The sequence below is a fragment of the Mirounga leonina genome, unplaced genomic scaffold (assembly GCF_011800145.1).
Source record: "Mirounga leonina isolate KUSES-001 unplaced genomic scaffold, KU_Mleo_1.0 Mir_165, whole genome shotgun sequence".
In the NCBI taxonomy this organism is placed as follows: Eukaryota; Metazoa; Chordata; class Mammalia; order Carnivora; family Phocidae; genus Mirounga; species Mirounga leonina.
This window is the reverse complement of record NW_023270415.1, coordinates 73,450,251-73,471,310: the sequence shown is the minus strand read 5'-3', so window position 1 is coordinate 73,471,310 and position 21,060 is coordinate 73,450,251. Positions and strand designations below refer to the sequence as shown.

Here is a 21,060-nt window from a genome sequence, read left to right as displayed (position 1 = left end):
TGTAATCAAATCTTCCCCAGACTTCTTGTTTTCCGGATTTACCCAAGGCCCTGTGACTTTTATCAGCAATTTATTTTTCTCTGGAAATGTTGCCTCGTTAGAAGACTCAAGAAGAATTCAAAATTAAATTGTTCTGCTGTTTTCTCTCTGGGCAAGGGATGCAATCAAAACTTACTTCCCCTGACTTTCTCGTGCCTCATTTTTGAGACTAAAAAGGATTTTTATTGGTTGCCTATTTTATCCTTAGCTCACCCCTTCTGCAGCTGTGTCTAGACACCTTCCTCATCAGCTGCAATTCATTTTTCAGCCATGGCATTTTGCAGCTCCCCAGACCCCGAGACTGCAGTTCGGGAGACATTCCCAGGGCCTGTGAGTCATACTGAAAGAAGATAAAGCATTCTTGCAGGGAGGACTGATTAGGACTGCCCACTCCACTTCTGCCAGTCCGAGGAAAGAAAGGCAAGACAACCTCAGGCAAAGCTTCCCAGCTAGAGGTCTGTGGCTTTCTCCGGAGCGAATGCCTCTCCTATAAATATCTTTGATGGCAACATCTGTATGTGGCTTTGTGTTTCCCTCCATGGCAAACAATAATGCCCATTTTATATGCAAGGATATGGAAATACGCTTAGAAGAAACACACCCTTTTAAAACAGAAGTAAGCTAGATTGAATTTAAATAAATCGGGAGAAACAGAATAGAATTAATATCTTCAAATGTAATACAGAAGAGCTGTTTGCTGAAATATCTGCATTAGGATCCTCTCATTTATTGTTAAGGTTGGAGACAAAAATTAAATGTCAGTTAGGGAAAGTGTACATTTGGGGACAAACCATGTCTTCCCACAGATGAAAATTCCTTGACCATTCTTTAATGTTAAGATTTTTTTTGTAGTTTCCTTCTTTAATGCCATCTCTTCTAGAAAAGTCTGCATAATAGTCCAGTACTCCACATAGGACACATTTTTAGTTCATCCAGCTCCCAGTACAAAGCTCTAAGTTTAACAAGGCAGCAGAACACAGGGACATTCTGATTACTCTCACATGTCTCCCATCCACAGCTCTGCAGATTTTAGTTAAGCGTCACTCTTCAGGAAATAATCGGCCGTGAAAGTTCTGAGATCTTTCTCGCTTCCACGTGAATATGACCAGATAGGCTTCTCTCTCTCTCTCTCTCTTTTTTAACAGCTTTATTGAGATATAACTGACTTACAAAGAACTATACATATTTAATGTGTAAATTTGATGAGTTTGAACAGGTGTGAACACCTGTGGCACCATCACCACAATCAAGACATTAGGAATATCCAACCACTCCAGAGTTTCTCTGTGTCCGTGTGTGGGTGTGTGTGTGTGTGTGTGTTTGTAGTAAGAACAATTAATATGAGATCTACCCTCTTAACAAATGTTGCAGAGCACAATACAGTTGTTAAGTATAGCTACTATGTTATTTAGTGAATCTCTAGAATCTATGCACCTAGCGTAACTGAAATTTTATACCCATTGAACAGCAATCCCCCATTCCCCGCTCCCCAGCCCCTGGAAACCACCATTCTATTCTCTGTCTCTATGACTGACGATTTTAGGTACCTCGTGTAAATGGAGTCACGCAGTATTTGTCCTTCTAGGACTGGCTTATTTCACTTAGCATAATGTCCCCCAGGTTCATCCATGGCATTGCAAATGGCAGGATTTTCTTTATTCATTCATCTATTGATGAATGCTTGGGTTGCTTTGGGAGCGTGGCCATTGTGCCTGGCACTGTAGGGCACATGGTTCAGGACCTCCTCTGCAGCATGATCATTACTGGATGATCCCTGCGTTTCACTTTCTGCTGTTTCCTTTCTCTATGGCAACCAGCAGAGATGCTTCTGCAGACTGCGTTTTGTCAAGCGGCCGCAGGTTGTGGGTGGGATGGTGGGAGGGAGACTGCAAGGTTGGCAGAAATTCTCTGGTCCAAAGGCACCAGCTCATTTGCTCAGTATCCAGGCTGAGTGGGAGGGGAGCCCCACATGCAGAGTCAGCCCACCAGCCTGGGCTAGGAGGTGACTCTCCCTGCTTAAAGCCTCAACCTCAAATCAGCTTGAGCCTCCATAAAGGCGAGCACTGACCCCTGTCTCTATGGCTGTGACCCTGTTACAGTGGCCCAAGTTGTTATAGCGGCTTCTCATGTCTCATCCTCCCTGCCCCCCTACCAGAACTCTCTACTTATTAACATACCTTACTGAATGCTAACAATACGTTCCACATTATTGCTGGTGTCTGGGGCTGGGGCAGGTGAAGTGTACTTTTTCTCATGGTGCTTTTAGTCTCGCAAGGGAGGCGGATATTAAACAAAAATGACACAAATTACGTATTATATAGTATGTGTTTATATAATAATTATGACATCATAAATTATGATTTGCCCTGTGAAGGCGGAATGTAGGGTGTTTTGACAAGAGTAAGGGCAATCAGGAAGATATAGAAAATGTAGGAAAATACAGATGTTCTGTGCGCGTAAGTGCTTACCAGAGTTGCTGAAAGAGCACTAATGATCAACATTCCTTCTACACTTGGGTCTGCTCCCTCTGTGACAGGGTTTCACAACCTCAGCATTATTGACACTTGGGACTGGACAGTCCCTCATTGTGAGGCTGCCTGTGCATTATAGGATGGTAACCGCATCCCTGGGTTCTATTCACTAGATGACAGTAGCAACTCACCGCCCCCCCCCACACACACACCAATTTGTAACAGCCAAAAACGTCTTCAGACATTGTCAAATATCCCTGGGGGCAGAAATCTCCTCCAGTTAAGAAGCACTGTTATACTACTGGGTATTTACCCCAAAGATACAAAAGTAGGGATCCGAAGGGCTACGTGCACCCCGATGTTTATAGCAGCAATGTCCACAGTAGCCAAACTGTGGAAAGAGCCAAGATGTCCATCGACAGATGAATGAATAAAGAAGAGGTGATATATATATACAACGGAATATTATGCAGCCATCAAAAGGAATGAGATCTTGCCATTTGCAACAACGTGGATGGAACTGGAGGGTATTATGCTGAGTGAAATAAGTCAAAGAGAGAAAGACATGTATCATATGATCTCACTGATATGAGGAATTCTTAAACGCAGGAAACAAACTGAGTGTTGTTGGAGTGGGGGGTGGGGTGGGAGGGATGGGGTGACTGGGTGATAGACACTGGGGAGGGTATGTGCTCTGATAAGCGCTGTGAATTGTGCAAGACTGTTGAATCTCAGATCTGTACCTCTGAAACAAATAATGCAATATATGTTAAGAAAAAAAGAAGAAGAAGAAGGTAGCGGGAGGGGAAGAATGAAGCGGGGGAAATCGGAGGGGTAGACGAACCATGAGAGACGATGGACTCTGAAAAACAAACAGGGTTCTGGAGGGGAGAGGGGTGGGAGGATGGGTTAGCCTGGTGGTGGGTATTGAGGAGGGCACATTCTGCATGGAGCACTGGGTGTTATGCACAAACAATGAATCATGGAACACTTCATCTAAAACTAATGACGTAATGTATGGGGATTAACATAAGAATAAAATAAAAAAAAAGAAGCACTGTTATATGAGGACCCCATGTATTTTGGGGGTTCCACAATCATTCCCAGGAGCTGGGAGTCTCTCATTGCTGAGCGAGCCCTTCAACACAGAGCAGTCCTCACATTACATTCATGCTCCAAATTGCCTGGGAATATATCATAGCAACTGAGTGTGACCCATGAGGCCCTTCATGACCGGACCCCTGCTTAGCAGTCCTGCCAAGATCACCTCCTAGGAGTTCCCACACTCACATGCTCCCCTATCTGGCTCATAGGAGAACTCGCTCTTCAGGGAACACCCTCCTTCATGTTCTCGCATGGGTTAATGTCTTTTCTTCTTTTCCTCCTCTTCTCTCCCTTGTCCTCTTGCTCCTTCCCCTCCTCCCCTCCTATTTATTCTGTCTCTGCCCTTCCGTCTTCCTGCTGTCTCCCTGGAAGAACTCCTACTCATCAAGTTTTCACTTAAGTACAATCTCATCTGTGAAGCCTGCCTGGATTCCCCTGATGGACTCAGACACTCCTTCCTAGACTCTCACTGGATGCCTTCTGCTGCCCTTCATGGTAGCAATGACCCCATACTGCATCCTAATTGTTGGCGTGTATGTCTGTCCCTCTCCAGACCACAGCCTCCTTGAATAAAAAAAAAAAAAAGTTAAGATGTTTATTATATTTTATCCAGCATTTTAAGGTATTTTATAGAGGGAGAATGTCCTTCACAGCTATTATCTTTCTCCCCCACCAGAACATAAGGCACATGAGGGCAGAGACATCATCTTCACAATTGTATTCTAGCAGCTGGGTCAACTCCTCATATAGAATCACATCCAGTAAATGTTTGCTGAATGAATGAATGAGAAATAGAAGGACTTGGCTCTGCTATAGTTTGGTGCAATAAAGATGAGAGGCGGGGGCACCTGGGTGAATCAGTCAATTGATTGTCAGACTCTTGATTTTAGCTCAGGTCATGATCTCATGGTCCAGAGATCAAGCCCCGAGTCATGCTCCTCGCTCAGCAGGGAGGCTGCTTGAGATTCTGTCTCTCTCTCTGCCCCTGCGCCCCCCAAAATAAATAAATAAATCTTTTAAAAAGAGAGGCTCACGTACTCATCACACATCTTTCAAATCCATCTGTACAACCCCCAAAGCACTCAGGGATTAAGAGTGAGATATTTTATCCATGAGTCTTCTTCTATACATGAGTCTTAGGCTACTAGTCCATGATCATCAAGGCCACCTAGATTTTACCATATACCAAAACCACATATTACTTTATCTACCTGAAAATGCCACAGAAGTGTGCGTGTCCAGTGGCACCCTCACCCAGAGCCACTCCAGCACTCCACTGTCTGCAGCATAAATTCCAGACTCCTCGGGCGCCTGGGTGGCTCAGTTGGTTAAGCGACTGCCTTCGGCTCAGGTCATGATCCTGGAATCCCGGGATCGAGTCCCGCATCGGGCTCCCTGCTCGGCAGGGAGTCTGCTTCTCCCTCTGACCCTCCCCCCTCTCATGCTCTCTGTCTCTCATTCTCTCTCTCGCAAATAAATAAAAATCTTAAAAAAAAAAAAAAAATTCCAGACTCCTCTACTGGGAAGGTGGTGCCTCCTGTGACCCACCCTCAGTCTCACTTTCCAGCCTCATGTCCCACCGGGTCCCTTTGCTCTAACCACATTGGAATGGGCCTCCTTCACTACACTTTCATGCCTCTGGCCTTTGCTCGTCTCTGCATTGAAGAGTCTTTTCCTCTGGGGCCCTTCAAAGATGAGGACAAATTGAAATACCACCCGACCCGGAGACCCGTCTCCCATCGGACTCCCAAAGCATTGCAATGGGGATGACCATTGGCTACTGTGCCTGGAAAGTCAATGACCACACACCGGCACCCGCACACTGAGCCCTTCTTTTCCAGGAGGGGATTCTGACCGTTCCCTGACGGATGCCTGGGAGTCAGAGCAGCCGAATGCAGCCTCCTCCCCCAACCATGCGGTGTCTCCGACTTCGAGACAAAACTCCCACGACGGGCCTCTTCAGTCTCATGTGATGGCTTCTGAACATTTCCTGGGGAACATATTGGATCATGCAAGTGAGTTTTTTTTTTTTTTTTCATCTTTGCAACACCCAAAGAACTCTTCCTTTCAGGGCCAAAGAATGAGTTAGAGATGACTAAGGTGCACTTGGGAACGGGGTCGGCCTGTGGGAGCAGGGGAGGACCCTGGTGCTGCTGCGGCGGGTGACGCATGCACAGAGGAGGTGCCTGCTTTTGGGGTGTCATCTTAGAGACACCAGAAGGACTGGATTTGCAACATTTTATTTCTTTTTTAAAAACCCCAAAGGCATTTGGCAAAATGTTAAGCTTTGCTAAAGCTGGGTGATATATACACAGCTGTCTGTGATTTTATGCTCATGCTTAGCTGTGTGTGTGACATATTCTATAAGAAGAAAAGGAAAGGGGGTGCCTGGGTGGCTCAGTTGTTAAGCGTCTGCCTTCGGCTCAGGTCATGATCCCAGGGTCCTGGGATCGAGCCCCACATCGGGCTCCCTGCTCGGTGGGAAGCCTGCTTCTCCCTCTCCCACTCCCCTGCTTGTGTTCCCTCTCTCGCTGTGTCTCTCTCTGTTAAATAAATAAATAAAATTTAAAAAAAGAAGAAGAAGAAAAAGAAAGGAAGGAAGACAGAAGTCTGGCAAGGGAAAGTCGAAAGATATAAAGATATTGGTATTTCCTGTCAAGAGTAAGTCTGAAATAAATTCAACAAGCATGTTCTTCAACCTCCAGTTTGCCAACATCAGATTGATTGTGTCTGCGCACAGCGTGGCATCACGGCTCTGTCCTCAGCTTGCCAAGGTTCAAAGCCCAGCCCCCACTTGTTAGCTGTAACTCAGAAGCAGTTCACTGAACTCTCTAAAACAGCATTTTCGTCTGTAAATGCAGATATCATAGTTCCTACCTGGTCATGACTAAAATAATTGGAGGAAAGCACTTAGCATCATGTGTCCTGTATCCTAAGTACTCAAAATGTATGTGAGATTATGATTACATAAGACTGAGGTTAAACAGGAAAAAAAAAAAAATCTTCTCTTTATTTGTCTTCACAAAACCATGAATATGCATCTCACTGACCATCCTTCCTTTCCCAAAGGCCACTATCCCCCCACTCCATTTTGTTCCCAGGAAAGCTACTAGGTAAGTATTCAAGGCTTTTGTAGTTCTCTTCCAGGCGCTGGGATGACAGAGAAAGCAACTTTTATTGTTTAGACAGTTTCCAGGTGATCCACAGCCACCTCCTTCAGGGATCCCACCCTGTTCTCTGGAAGGTGGGGGTGGTTAAGTGACTCTTTTTGTGCTCCTCTAGCTTTCAAGGTTTCCCTCTCTCATGCCCATTTCCTGCACTGCTCTTGCATATTTATTTCTGTGCCTTGTCCACCAGGCTGTGAGCTACTTGAGGATGGGCAGTATGTCTCAGTTATCTGTGGATTCCGACCTGCCCACGTAGCACCTGGTACAGAGCAGGTGCTGCAAGACTGGTAGGCCAATGAGCTGTGCTATCTCCATTTTACAGATACGAATACTCAGGTTTAGACAGGTCAAGCAAGCCTTTGTACGTGTGCTTTGCTGTGTCGTGTCCGGAATGTGTCTCCAGCCTGCGGTACCTAGAAGAACCCTACTCCTTCAAGGCCCAAATCAAAGAACACCTCTGTGGGGTCTTGTCTGCCCCCTTCTTGGCTGGTGGAGGTAACACTTCCCTCTGCTTCCCTAGCCCTCTGAATGTATCTCTACTGAAAAGATTTTCCTGGGACGCCTGGGTGGCTCAGTCGGTTAAGCGTCTGCCTTCGGCTCAGGTCATGATCCCAGGGTCCTGGGATCGAGTCCCACATCGGGCTCCCTGCTCTGCGGGGAGCCTGCTTCTCCCTCTGCCTCTGTCTCTCTGTCTCTCATGAATAAATAAATAAAATCTTAAAAAAAAAAAAAAGAAAGAAAGAAAGAAAAGATTTTCCTCTTCTTCTTCTGGCTATGAAGGCCCAGCGGACAAGTTCTACATCTGATTCTATTCTATCTCCTTCACAGGTAGCTTGTGAGCATGCAGTCCAGGTGATGTTCTACCTGCTAGGACAGACAGGCATGCCTGACATCATCTCTGTCAGTTAGGATATTCTGAGTTCCACTGGATGGAAACCCAACTCGGATGAAATTTATTGGTTAATTAATGAAAATTCCCAGCATAGATTTCAGATTTCTGTCAGTCTCTACTTCTTTTGTTTCTTGTCTTCTATGTCAGCTTTACTCTTTAAAAAGGCTATGATTACTTTATGGTGGTTCTTGGTGGCCTTGTGCCTGCAACTTCCCAGATTCCAGTCCAGCGGAAAGAGATTATAGCCTTCTCGAGTTACAATAAGAAGCCCAATTTCAATGGTTCTGGAAGGGTCCCATTTACATGGCAAAGCCAATCACTTTGTTGATAAGTCTGTGAAGCTCCAAATGGCTAGAAGTGGATCGAATGCTGGGAGGGAACTCAGTCTCCAAGTGAACCATGCACTAAGAGAAGGGAGAGGAGGCTCCCCAGGGGCACCACCCCAATGGCACCAAGGAACAGCAGATAGATCCTGACTATTTTCACGGAGCTTGCAAGCAAGTGGGGAAATCTAGAGAAAGCAAACAGCAGTTTTATTTATTTTTATTTTTTTTAATTTTATTATGTTATGTTAGTCACCATACAATACATCATTAGTTTTTGATGTGGTGATACACGATCCATTGTTACAAACAGCAATTTTAATTCAGTACGTTAAGATTGCTGATGGAAATGCATGAGGGATAATGGGGGTACAGAGAAGGAGCAGCTGAGGGCCACAGGGGAGTTGAAGGAGTCAAGGAGGGCTTCTTGAAGGAAGTGACAGTTGAACTAAACCAAACTAGATACTAAGTAAATGGCTACTGATGCAATGAACTAGTGAATACCTTATATCAAATCACACAATCATATCTTTGTAGAATTTGAATTTAAACCAGTCTCTGTTCACTGTTCAAGTCTAACGATTTTAGCAGTTTGTCAAGCTGGACTTGTTTCTGTAAGGAAATATTTTCCAAATTCCACATCAAATCAGAGTCAGCTAAGAATACAAACACACTTTAGATTGAGTGTTCAGCTGAACCCACAATAACTTACTGAATTCACAGTATACATGAAATACTGTACATTCGCAGTGACATCATTCACAACTGCTATATTTTGCATTGCCAATCTTCAGTACTCCACCCACATCATGAACTAAGTAGGTTTTGTTAGCTGACTCAATCTTCATTCATAGCAGAAATAGAAGAAATAAATACATTCACAGCACAGAGTCATTCCAAGTTTTAAACAACTGCTGCAAAATTGAGCTTTTGAATCATTTGGCAGAAATTAAGCTGAGGTCTGTTTATCCTTTCCTTTAGATATTTATGTGATCGTCCTTAAGCCAGCTCTGATTTCTTTTAGGTGACTTGAGCAATACTCAGGTTCACGATTGGTTTAACTCCTATGATTATAACTGCTGTAGGATTTCGTGTCATTTCCACTGTGGGTCTATAACACTGAAATATTTTACCAATAGCAGAGTTTTCCAAGGACAAATAGTTCATAATATATGTTCTCTTTTTTGCCCTCTAGAGACTCCCAGTATGCAAAGTTGCAATTCTCTTTCCCTGCCCCATTTTAGGCAAAACATTGTGTTCTGGCTAGACATGGTTTTTAAATCTTGGCTCTGACACCTCAGAGCTGTGTAACCTTGGGCAAGTTTCATCATCTCTCAGTCTTGGTCTTCTCGTGTGCAGAGAAATGACAGTGGTCCCTACCTCCCTCACAGTTTGTTGTGTTGATTCAATGAGGTATGAAGACTCTTTGTGAATTATAAGGCACTCTACAAATTTTAGGCATGATCCTCATCATCACCAGAATGAGATTTCTGACATTAGCATATATTCCACAAAATCTTTCACCAGCATTACAGTAAAAGGCAAGCCCCAAACTGTTTATGTAGCATAATCATTTCTTAAAGACAGAAAAAAAAATATTATTTGCTAAAATTATCTAATGAATGAGTCTGTACAACATTTGATAATTTTATCTTGTTACTTATGGCAAATTGCTTGAACTGACATCCATTTGAAAATGTGTTTTGTGGGGTTTCTTTGGTGTATAAAAAAGAAATGTTATTACAATTTTGTTGTTCCAAGATTATCAGCAATGGTTTCTAATCCATTTATTTTTATTTTTCCTATTAGAAACCAGTTTGTGGCGAGAGGTCTCCTTTCCAGCAATTCTGCTGGCTGTGTGCTTCATCATCTACGCATGTGCAAGGTAATTCAGATTTTATTTTCATACAGCAGTGTTTCATAATTAATAAAGCTGTAATTGATTGATAATTTCCTCACCTGATTTGACAATGCATTTTCAGTAGCTCCGTGGTTAAGATTTATTCATTTGCCTGTGCCCCATAAGTGCCCCTTTTCTATCACTTCCCCACTCTCATTATCTCACAAAGTGTACAAAAGACAATGGATGTTGCTAGGAATTAGATTTTATTATATATGGTCCTTCAGTCCTCAGTGACTCCCTGCTACAGATAAAACCTGAGTAACCCTGCTTAGAGTTCAAGGGCACTTGAAGTCCCAGTAAGGGCATGTGGAGTCCCCACTGGGACTCCATTTTCTCATTACATTTTTATATCCTAACATAAAATATGTGCTCCAGGGAAGCCCACTCAGCATCTCAGATCACATAATGCTCTTGCCTGATTATAGGCATGTTTCCATTCTACCCTCTGTCCAGCATGCCATTCTTGTTCTTTTCTTGCCCAAGTCTCTGGGGCAACGGTCAAGTCCCTTCTATCCTAAGTGTACTCATGCCTCAGGCCTTTGCACTTGCTCTTTATTCTGCCTAGTACAGCCTTCTCTAGAAAGCCTCATAACATGTGTCCTTACTTCTTTCTGGAATCTGTTCAAATGTCACATCATCAGAGAGACCTTCCCTGACAACCCTGTATAAATAGCATACCACTCTCTATCATACACGCCTAGCTTTACTTTTCTTCAGAGCATTTATCACCACATGACTTATTATATGTTCACCTGTTTAAATGTTAATGATCTATCTCTCCCTGCAGGAATGTGAGCTCCATGAGAGTGGAGACATTGTACGTCTCCTTCACATCTGTACCCCAGTGCCAGGGGCTCATCAGTATTTGTTGAATCAATGAAACAGGGATAAATGGTCCAGACCTGGGGTTTTGGGGTGCTTGAACACTGATAAGCAAGTGTTGCTTGCTCTCAAGGCCCACCTCTTGAGGGCCAAATACCTCACATCACTTGGGAGAGTTGTGTTTTTAAATACAGAGTCCTGGATCTCAACCCTTGAGATACTAATTTAGATCTAGTGAAAATCTGTATTCTAAAACAAGCATCCCAGATAATTAAGAGGTTTAAGTAGTATCAAGTATTTTTAGATCACAATAGGACCAAAAGAACAAAAAGTGGGGGAGGTCCTGTGGTTAAAAATAAGTTTGCAAAATTCTGCATTGTCTATCCCAAGTCATAGAATCATATGTGCATTAGCATAATATAGGCCCAGTGAAATAACATAGCGAAGAAACATGATTACCTTTATTTATCTTAGTGTTTCCAAACTGTAGTTGATCATGGAAACTTTTATTTCATGGGACTAATTAATGAAGTGTTCCTCTTAGGTTAGTTCCTGTAGATACTACTCCCCCCACCCCACTAAGAAGGGGCTTAACTCCCCATCCATCGAGTGTGAGTTGCATTTAGAAACTTGCCTGCAAAAAAACAGCATGGAAAAGGGGAAAAAAGGAAATTTACAGCCGAAAAACCTGGCAAATATGACCTCAGATGCTCAGATGGTCAAGGTGAACATCAACAGGGATAAGTTATACTGATACCTTGTATCCTTGATACAATGTAATGAGAATGGCGCTTTGTCTCTGTGGGCTTCCAGACCCCAGTCTAACCAGAGAAAAACTTAAATTGAGGATGTTCTATATATTATCTGACCAGGACTCCTCAAAACTGTCAAGGTCATCAAAACCAAGGAGAGTCTGAGAAATTGTCACAGCCCAGAGGAACCTAAGGAGACATGACTGAATGTCATGAGACATCTTGGATGGCTTCGTGGAACGTGGATAAATTAGGGAAAAACCGTAAAGTCCAAAAGTCGTGTGGAGTTGAATGTGAAGTACCAATGTTGGTTCCTTCATTATGACAGTATGCCATAGTAGTATAAGATGCTAATCCTCAGGAAAGCTCGGTGAAGGGTAAATGAGAACCCTTTGTGCTATTTTTGCAACTTCTCCATAATCCTAAAGTTATTCAAAAATTTTAAAAGGATTATTTAAGGAAGAGATTGGTTAAGAGAAAAATTATTGATATGTGTAATAGCATGGATGGATCTGATGCAAGAGTCTATATGATTACAGATACATGTAAAATTCAAGAAAAAGCAAAATGAATCCATTATTATAGCTATAAGAATAATGGTTAATGGGGTGCCTGGGTGGCTTAGTCAGTTAAGCATCTGATTCTTTATTTCAGCTCAGGTCATGATCTCAGGGTTGTGAGATTGAGCCCCACATGGGGCTCCGCACTGGTCATGAAGCCTACTTAAGGTTCTGTCTCTTCCTCTTCCTCTGCCCTTCCCAACCCCCTCTCTATCTCTCTTTAAAAAAAAAAAAAAGAAGAATGGTTAATTCTGGGGAAAAGATTAGGAAGGATGGCAAAGGAAATGTTAGAACTGCTGGAAATATTCTGTATCTTCATCTGGGTAGGGAATACAGGAGTTCAGTTAAAAAAAAAAATCCAAATGTGCAATTTAAGTGCTTTATTGTACATCTCTTAAGTCTCAATTAAAAAATTTAAATGCATACAAAGAGATGTTTAAAAGGGTATTCATCAACATTTATTAATGACTGCTTTAGGCCAATGGAGTTTTTTGGTGATATTTTCCTTTCCCTTCTGTATTTATTTATAATTTCTTTCAGTGATTCATGTTTTGAAAATAAAAACAATAAGGAAATTATTCTTTTAAAAAAAGATCCACCCTGTGGGACACCTGGGTGTCTCAGTCGGTTAAGCATCTGCCTTCGGCTCAGGTCCTGATCCCAGGGTCCTGGGATCAAGTCCCATATTGGGCTCCTTACTCAGCAGGGAGCCTGCTTCTCCCTCTGCCTGCCACACCCCCTGCTTGTGCGTGCCCTCTCAATCTCCCTGACAAATAAATAAATAAAATCTTAAAAAGAAATTCCACCCGGGCGCCTGGGTGGCTCAGTTGGTTAAGCGACTGCCTTCGGCTCAGGTCATGATCCTGGAGTCCCAGGATCGAGTCCCGCATTGGGCTCCCTGCTCGGCAGGGAGCCTGCTTCTCCCTCTGACCCTCCCCCCTCTCATGTGCTCTCTGTCTCTCTCATTCTCTCTGTCTCAAATAAATAAATAAAAACTTTAAAAAAAAAAAAAAAAGAAATTCCACCCTGTGAAACAATACCCATCAGATTGGTAAAAACCTAAAATTTTAACACACTTTCTGGGCAAGGTTGTAAAGCAGTTGGCATATGGCTTTTCTCCTTTGTTTCTTCTAGACATTTAATACTTTTGTGGTTACATTTCAGAACTATGACTCATTTTGAGTTACATAGTTAAATTTTGTGTTGAGGTGTGATGTATATGAGGTGTTACGTTCATTCTTTTGCATGTGGATATACAACTGTTTCAACACCATTGCTGAGAAGGCTATCCTTCTCCATCAAACTGATTTTGCTCCTCTGATAAGACTCAGTTAACTGTACCCATATGGGTTCACTTCTGGTCTCTCCATTCTCTGCCATTAACCTCCATGTCTATCCTTTGGCCAATGCCACACTATATTATTGTAGTTATAGTAATTCTTAAAGTAAATCACAAGCCTTTAGTTAGTCTAAAAGAATGTTGGAAATGCATAATTAGTTTGCTAAACCTGAGAAATCCTGTTGTTTCAGATGGTTTCTGGGAGGAATATTAGCCAGTGTCTTCACATGCTCATTGATGATAACTATTGCCTGTAAGTAACCACTTCTCAAATTATTCCTCTGATCCTTGTATTTTATTCCAATTCTGGTCCTTTAAAAATAATTCTTAAATATTTTCTCTTTCTTAACCAAGACACTGTCAAGTCGTTATTTCTTGGCCTTGCCAGCTATGTCAAATCCACCATCTATGCTCAGTAAGTATTGACTGGACGGAGATGACTATAATCTATGCTCGAGAATGCTTTTTGCTGAGTAATAGATGGCAATGACTACATACAGAAAAGGTCCTGATCATTTGTCCTGAAGAATACTTCTTGTTCATGCTAAAATCTAATAACATTATCATCCTGTCTCTTAAATTCCTACAAATTCCTCAAAATAGAGAATTAAGCTTTAAGGCGGTAGGACTTAATAAATAACATGAATTTAAAAATTTTAAATCGTTTCAGAGTGCTTTTATAGATTCATAGCACTGCCCTTTATAAATACCTCCTATTGAGAGGCCTTTATCTTAGAGTTTCCCAAATAGCTGGCAAACTGCCCATGAAATGGTCTCAGTTACAAAGTGTGGTTTCTCTGCCATCTCTCACTCACTTAACGATCCCCCTGTGTGCTGACTGCCATGGCTCATCATATTTCAAAGGCTTACTGGGGTCTGGGTGAGATGCTCACAGAATTTCAAACAGTCTGCAAAACACCATATCCCATTACAAGATGGATTGTGTTAATTACCTTCTCTTCAATATGGCTGCCAGAGGCCAGCTCCCATAGCTTGGAGACGGATGGATGTCTGTAATTCAAATTAGTTTACTGGCCTTTGCTCTTGACACGATGTTGCCCTATTTATGAAATCATTGTGTTAATTCTGAAATCACAATGGGACTTAGGGAAGATTTATTTTGTGTAGAACTCTAGCCAATATTGATTTCCTGACACTCTGAGTGATGTTTCCCTTTGTTTCCTGGCATTCCAGGTTTCTGGGGGATAGGCATTGATAAAGCTAAGATTTGTTTAACCTCATAGTTAGAAGAAAAGTGGGTCCTGAGGCCACCCACGAAATTCTTACTCTTTAGGCCTTGTATAATAATGACATGAACTCCTCTAAGATACTCACTTCCTTTTCCCTCTGGCTGCAGGTCACTCTCTAGGTCTGCAGAGACTTAGGAGTACACCTCGCCTGGCACTGATGACAGATTCACATGCACACTCAGTTTTCTGGGCTGAGGTGTCACTTTTCAGGACTGGACTAAGCAACAATGTCTAAAGGACAGATTTTCACACAAAGAGCCATTTTGTAACTCAACTTTCAGAAGTAAAAACATTGTCATTGCTTGTCAGATGGTGCAAATTGTTCAAATCCCTTCTCTTTGGGTTTTAAGATGAACTTGTACAATTAATCAGAAAGATGGCAGAGAGGGGTGCCTGGGTGGCTCAGATGGTTAAGCGTCTGCCTTCGGCTCAGGTCATGAACCTAGGGTCCTGGGATCGAGTCCCGCATTGGGCTCCCTGCTAGGCGGGGAGCCTGCTTCTCCCTCTGCCTCTGCCTCTCTCTCTCTCTCTCTGTGACTCTCATGAATAAATAAATAAAACATTTAAAAAAAAAAGATGGCAGAGAAACCATGAAGCCTTGTTAAGAACTCTGTAATGAGAGCAGAGTTTTCCAATGCATTGCATGGGGACATCTGCTCTAGAACCAACTGGAGAGCTTCTACCGTGATTCCAGCTCTTCTGAATCCAAATTTCCAAGGGGCCTTCATTTTTAACAACCTCTCTAGGTAATTCTTTGCACATTAACTGTGAGAACCTTGGAAAGATGGTTAATAAAATCTTTACCCCTTGATTTCTAAAGTGGCATCACTTAACCTACTAAATCTTTGTTGAGAACTTATGATACATTCTATGCTATACTGAATGTCCAGTTCTGCTCAACAGAAATTTATGGTCTCTCCTAATGGTCAGACATTGCCTCTAGGTGCCAAGGTTGCCATGCCAAGGCCTTGAGATCTCAGAGTCTAAAGAGATATGTAAAGGGCAAGTGAAGTCGCATTTAGTATGGTAAGTGCAAGTACAGAGTTAGCACAGAGGCTAGGGGAACACCAGGAGGGAGGTTTTGCCAGACTGGGAGAGATGGGGACATGTGGAAAGGGAAGGCTTCTTTGAATGCCAATATTTGACCTGTAGGGCAAAGTGTCACCTGTTGCTTTCAGAGCACTTCCCCCTGTTCTGAGCTCCTTGTTTTTTCTCTCCTAAAATAAATGAGATCAGAATGAGGATGATATTTCTATCCTACACACTCTCATCTACAGCCTCAATAAGATCCCTCCTTTAATTATTTGTGTCCATACTTACCTTGTTCTTCTCTTGTTCCCTCTATTTTTGTCCCGTTTGCTGCCCCCTCCCCAGCTTCTTGTACATATACTGTTACATTTAAGACCTATGAAATCAAGGACTATTGACTTCATTCTTGTATCCATCTCAATATCTTGAGAATAGTAGATATGCCATGAATATTCATTAATTTGAATGTATTTGCTGCATCATTTCTTAAAATACTTCCTTTATAACCAAGAGCTCTGTGTCTGTATATTAAAGATTTTGCAACCCTCTCCCTCACACATAAACATATCCAGAAGCTAATAAACCAAAGACATGGTTATTAACATCTAGAGGCAAGGATGACTCATAATGCTCCTCCAGCAATCAAGGATGAAAATCTAAGGGGGTGGAGTGCAAGCACTTAATTCAGCTCAACAAACATTAATGGAGCAGCCGTCCCACGCCTGTTCTGCACTGCGCATTGTAGATTAGATTAGGGGTCTATTCTTTCACACTTTATACTTCTCAAGTCCATCTCTTTTCATCCCATGATGCAATTTTCATTCAACCACCTTCTTTGTTCAATTTAAAGCCTATGAGTTTGGGGACTGTCTATATGGCTCACCACTGACCCAAGTGTCTCTTTCAAATGAAGGTCATCACAGGTATCCCATGTTACCAATTATGTGTTAGCATCAGCAGGGTGCATTTTGCACATTTATGACTTCATAGTAAGGTAAAATCTGTTCCCTCTGCTCTTACATGTTGGAATGTGTGTCTCTATAGTTGGTGAATGAATGAATAAACTTTAGGGAGTAGAAACATGGGGAAAATCCTGTAAGGATTTCTGTTCTAGAGGAAGTGGTGCAGGTGGGGAAAGAAAACAATATAAAATGGTGGTTAACTAAGTACCAAGCTGGGATAAAAATAAAAGTTACTCCAAGTTGAGGCTCCACTCTTCCTGCTTATGATTACTCAAGCTAGTGTGTGTGTGTGTGTGTGTGTGTGTGTGTGTGCATGCACAGTGATTGCAGTAGTTATCATATTTCCTGTCTATGTGGATGAATCATGCATTTCTTTTCTCTTATCTCTGATCTAGGTTTGCCAAAATTTGACAACCATTTAGGAGTGTCTCTGATGAATGCCTTCAATCTGAATATCCAGAAATTGTCTGATTTGCAGTCTGCTTGGAATCAACTGCTTTATTGGAGGGGAGTGAGGAACTGGATAATTGAGAAAAAACATTTTTATTTAGTTATGTGTTTTTTTTAAAAAAATCTAATTTTTGCCCTCATAATTACAATATGCTCATGAAAATAATATTAATTCGTCTCCTTTACAAACACTAGCAGTTGAAAGGGAACAGAATAGGAACTGTGATAGAGAACCAACCACCTGGGTAGATGTTTTCAAACATCAATTTTCATTTAGAGAATTCTATGAGGCACTTGTAACAATGCAGATTCTTGGGCCTGCCTGCAAACACCTCTCCCTTACTGAACTGCTTTAATTGAATAATGTAAACAAGTTTCTATAATCAATACCAACTTGAAAGTAAATAAATCACAGTTTTCACATAAAAGACAATGTGGAAAAAAATTCATCATCCTCCCCGAAGAGCAGCTGGATGGGGGTTGGTGTCAGCAGATGGAAAATGGGCAAGAGAGAGCCTTTCTTTGGGACAGCACATTCTTCTTTTGAACCATTTTCTTTACAAAGTTTTCACCCTTCTTGGGGCTCATGATTACCTTTCACTTAAGTGCAATTAAAATAAAGAGAAAAGAGAAAAAAATCTTTAAGGGCCAAAAAAAAGAGAAAAACACCAGAGTGCCTTGAAATGCATAAAAATGGTGCAGTCACCCAGCCAGCTGAAGGGTTATAGAAGACGCTCCCTATCGTTGCTCTCGCTTGGAATATGTTCTTGAAGGAAACGTAGCCTGCAGTTCAATGTTGTCCTGTATGATAGTCCCCAGCTAGACACCTGTGTGGAGAAAATTGTCTTTGCTTAAAATGGTAATATCAAAATATCACTCTTTATATTATTTGTATTTAGTGAATTTCATTTGAAAAAAGTACTGTACTAGTGAATAAATGAGTTCATCAGCAAATTATATCTATGTATCTGTCATCTATCTATCTATCTATCTATCTATCTATCTATCATCTATCTATCTATCTCTCATAAGAGCAATTATGGTGGCAAGTCATTAATTGGACACTGTATTAGTTTGCTATAGCGGTTGTAACAAACTATCACAAACTGGTGGCTTAAAATGACACAAATTTATTGTTTTATATCTCTGGAGTCTATAATCAAGGTGTTGGCAGCACTGTTTTCCTTCTGGGGGCTTCAGGGAAGAATCTGTTTCCTTGCCAGTTTCAGCTTCTGCTGGCAAGGTGGCCCCTTCCTCCAGCTTCAAAGCGCACAACTTGCTTCCAGCATCACATCACCTTCTCGTCTTCTGCAGTGAAATCTCTCTCCACCTCTCTCTCAAAGGACATATGTATTCATCTATAATTATGATTTCCCCCGGAACATCAAAGACTATGTGCATAGAATAGGGCACACGGCAAGAGCGGGGAGGACTGGAAGGTCAATTACCCTTACCCCTAGAAATACTGGAGGATTACTGGCGAGTTAATTAGTATCCTGGAGAGAGCACATTAGAGTATCCTGGAGGATCCTGTGGCAATGGCCAAGAGATATAAGGCAAATAAACTGAAAAAAGAAATGAAAAAAATAGGGAAAACCCAAGAAATTGTATCATTAATGTCTACGTTGAAAAGCGATAACAGCCTACTTACAGGAGATATCAAGATTTTTTAGAGATATATTATTTAGGATATGTGGAAGTATTGGAAACATGCTGGCAATATGAAGAGACTTGATTGATTCTTAAAATAATAGTGATTAAAAATGTATAATTCAATATTTTATAGTTTCTTTAATAAAGTCAAAAGTATTTTAAAAAAATAAAGGACACGTGTATTTACATTTCAGTTCCACTCTGATCGTCCAGGGTAATCTTCCCATCCCAAAAGCTTTAACATAATCCTGCCTGCAAATCCCTCTTGCTTGCTCTAGAAGGTAATATTCACAGGTTTCAGCGATTAGGACCTAGATGTCTTCAGGGACCATTAGTCAGCCTGCCACTGTCTTCAGCTTGGGATAGATTTGCACAATGATTTAGTAGATCTGGGATGTGTCCCATACATTTGTCCTTTTAACAAGTAGGGAAACTGATCAGAAAGTGGTCTCAAACCACATTCATGGGATGCTTTGAAGAGGGATTTAGTGGGGAGCTAATTGCATAGAGAGCCTTTCATTTTGATGCTCTATCGGGAGAGCACGCCTTGAGAATTGCTTGTTTCCTATGTTCCTGTGTTGTGTACACGTTTATACAGGGTCACTGTATTTACATGATTTCAAAGTTAGATGAGGAAATAAAAATAATTAGGGCGCCTGGGTGGCTCAGTCAGTTAAGTGTCTGCCTTCGGCTCAGGTCATGATCTTGGGATCCTGGGATCTAGCCCTGCATCCTGCTCCTTGCTCAGCAGGGAGTCTGCTTGTCCTTCTCCCTCTGCCCCTCCCCACCCCCACCCTGCTTGTGTTCTTTCTCTCTCTCTCTCTCTCAAATGGATAATAAAAAATAAAATCTTTTTTAAAAAAGAAATAAAAATAATAGTTTATAATTATGTCATATTTTATTTTGTCCAGGACCTTTCCTCTCCAATTATATAAGATTCTTATCACCGCTGTAACAAGTTGCCACAGACTTGACGATTTTAAAACAAAATAAATTTATTATCTTACAGTTCTGAAGGTCTGATGCCCCCAAAAATGAGTTGTAGGAGTCTACAATCAAGATGTCAGCAGGCTGTGTTCCTTCTGGAGGCTCCAGAGAAACCCCATCTCCTTGCTCTTCCAGATTCTGGAAGCTGCCTACATTCCTTGGCCCTCAGGCCCTTCCTCCTCCTTCAAAACACATCCTTCTGCTTCTGCTGTCACATCCCCTTTTCTGACTTTGGCCTTCCTGCCTCTTTCTTATAAGGATTTTTGTGATTATATTGAGCCCACCCAGATAATTCAGGATAATCTCTCCATTTTAAGATCCTTAACTTAATCACATCTGTAAAGTCCCTCCACCATGAAGGTAACATAAACAGGTTCAAAGTACAGTTGCTACTGAATGCATATCGCTTCTGCAAAAATCCTAAGACAAACCATTCTAAGTCAGGACTAGTCGGTATACACACCAATATATATCTAGATCTACATCTAGATCCATCTAGAGCTACATCTCTCTCCCTCTCTCTCTCTATCATACATCCTATTGGTTTACTAGCAGGTATTAAAACCACGATTTTATAGCTATGTTTAGAGAGATTTGATAACTTTCCCAAGCACAAAGAAAGCAAAGTAGGAGGTCTAGATATCACACCCAGGTCTGTGTGACCCCTCAGTCCTTGCTCTCCCCACCATTGATTACTGCTGGAAAGATGACAAGAGAAGGGCATGGCACCTTGAAGATCAGATACTGCCCCAGTCACTCTCTCCAGAAGTACTAACTCCAGAAAAAGCTTTCCATGAGGCAAGAGGTTAAATGAAAAGAGTCAAACTGTGACCTTCACCTTCTTTCTTGTACCTTTAGATGCTCAAATCTAGTTTGCCAGAGATTTTACATGAATGCGATGTCACAGGAGAAATCACCCAGCGCTGCCTGGTCTGCTTGAGGACCTCTCCCTGTAGGGGCTTCTATAGCCGTACCCAGCTCATGGAAAACCTGCCATTTTGATGGAGCATCTACTATGTGCTAGATGGTGTATCTGCCTTATCTATAATTCCCTCCACGGATTACTTCATATTGCAGCTGCCGTAACAGGCAAAACCACGTAATGCCTAATGTGGACGAGGTAGCTCTCCGTTATCTTTTAAACATGCCATGGGCCCCCAAGATTTCCCACTTAATTGCCTCGGGCTGGGAAGTGACATGTCCCTTCCCTTACACTCTACAAATAAGGATTAGGGTCACACAACTATGGGGGGAAAGCCGGGAAATGTAGGGGAGCATGTGGATGTTTGGTGAGCTCTAGCAGAGTCTGACACAGTCACATTTTAAAGATGAGGAACGGTGGATCTCAGAATGCATC

The 21,060-nt window shown here is 41.9% G+C and overlaps 1 protein-coding gene across 8 annotated transcripts in view; it reads left to right on the top strand.

The window, feature by feature from the left end:
* The window catches only part of TMEM71 (transmembrane protein 71), a 38,525-nt gene extending 19,609 nt beyond the window's left edge, over positions 1-18,916 (top strand). For 6 of the 8 annotated variants that reach the window (XM_035011967.1, XM_035011969.1, XM_035011968.1 and 3 more), the window contains 6 exons: positions 5,456-5,629; positions 9,806-9,881; positions 13,564-13,625; positions 13,727-13,787; positions 15,566-15,648; positions 17,009-18,916. In XM_035011967.1, the coding sequence (XP_034867858.1) occupies positions 5,456-5,629; positions 9,806-9,881; positions 13,564-13,625; positions 13,727-13,787; positions 15,566-15,632 (440 nt within the window). In that variant the 3' untranslated portion in view covers positions 15,633-15,648; positions 17,009-18,916. Of the gene's footprint in view, positions 1-5,455; positions 5,630-9,805; positions 9,882-13,563; positions 13,626-13,726; positions 13,788-14,729; positions 15,066-15,565; positions 15,649-17,008 lie in introns of those variants that run through there. The other 2 variants (XM_035011971.1, XM_035011970.1) reach the window with 2 other exon arrangements.
* Positions 18,917-21,060: the final 2,144 nt, after the last annotated feature.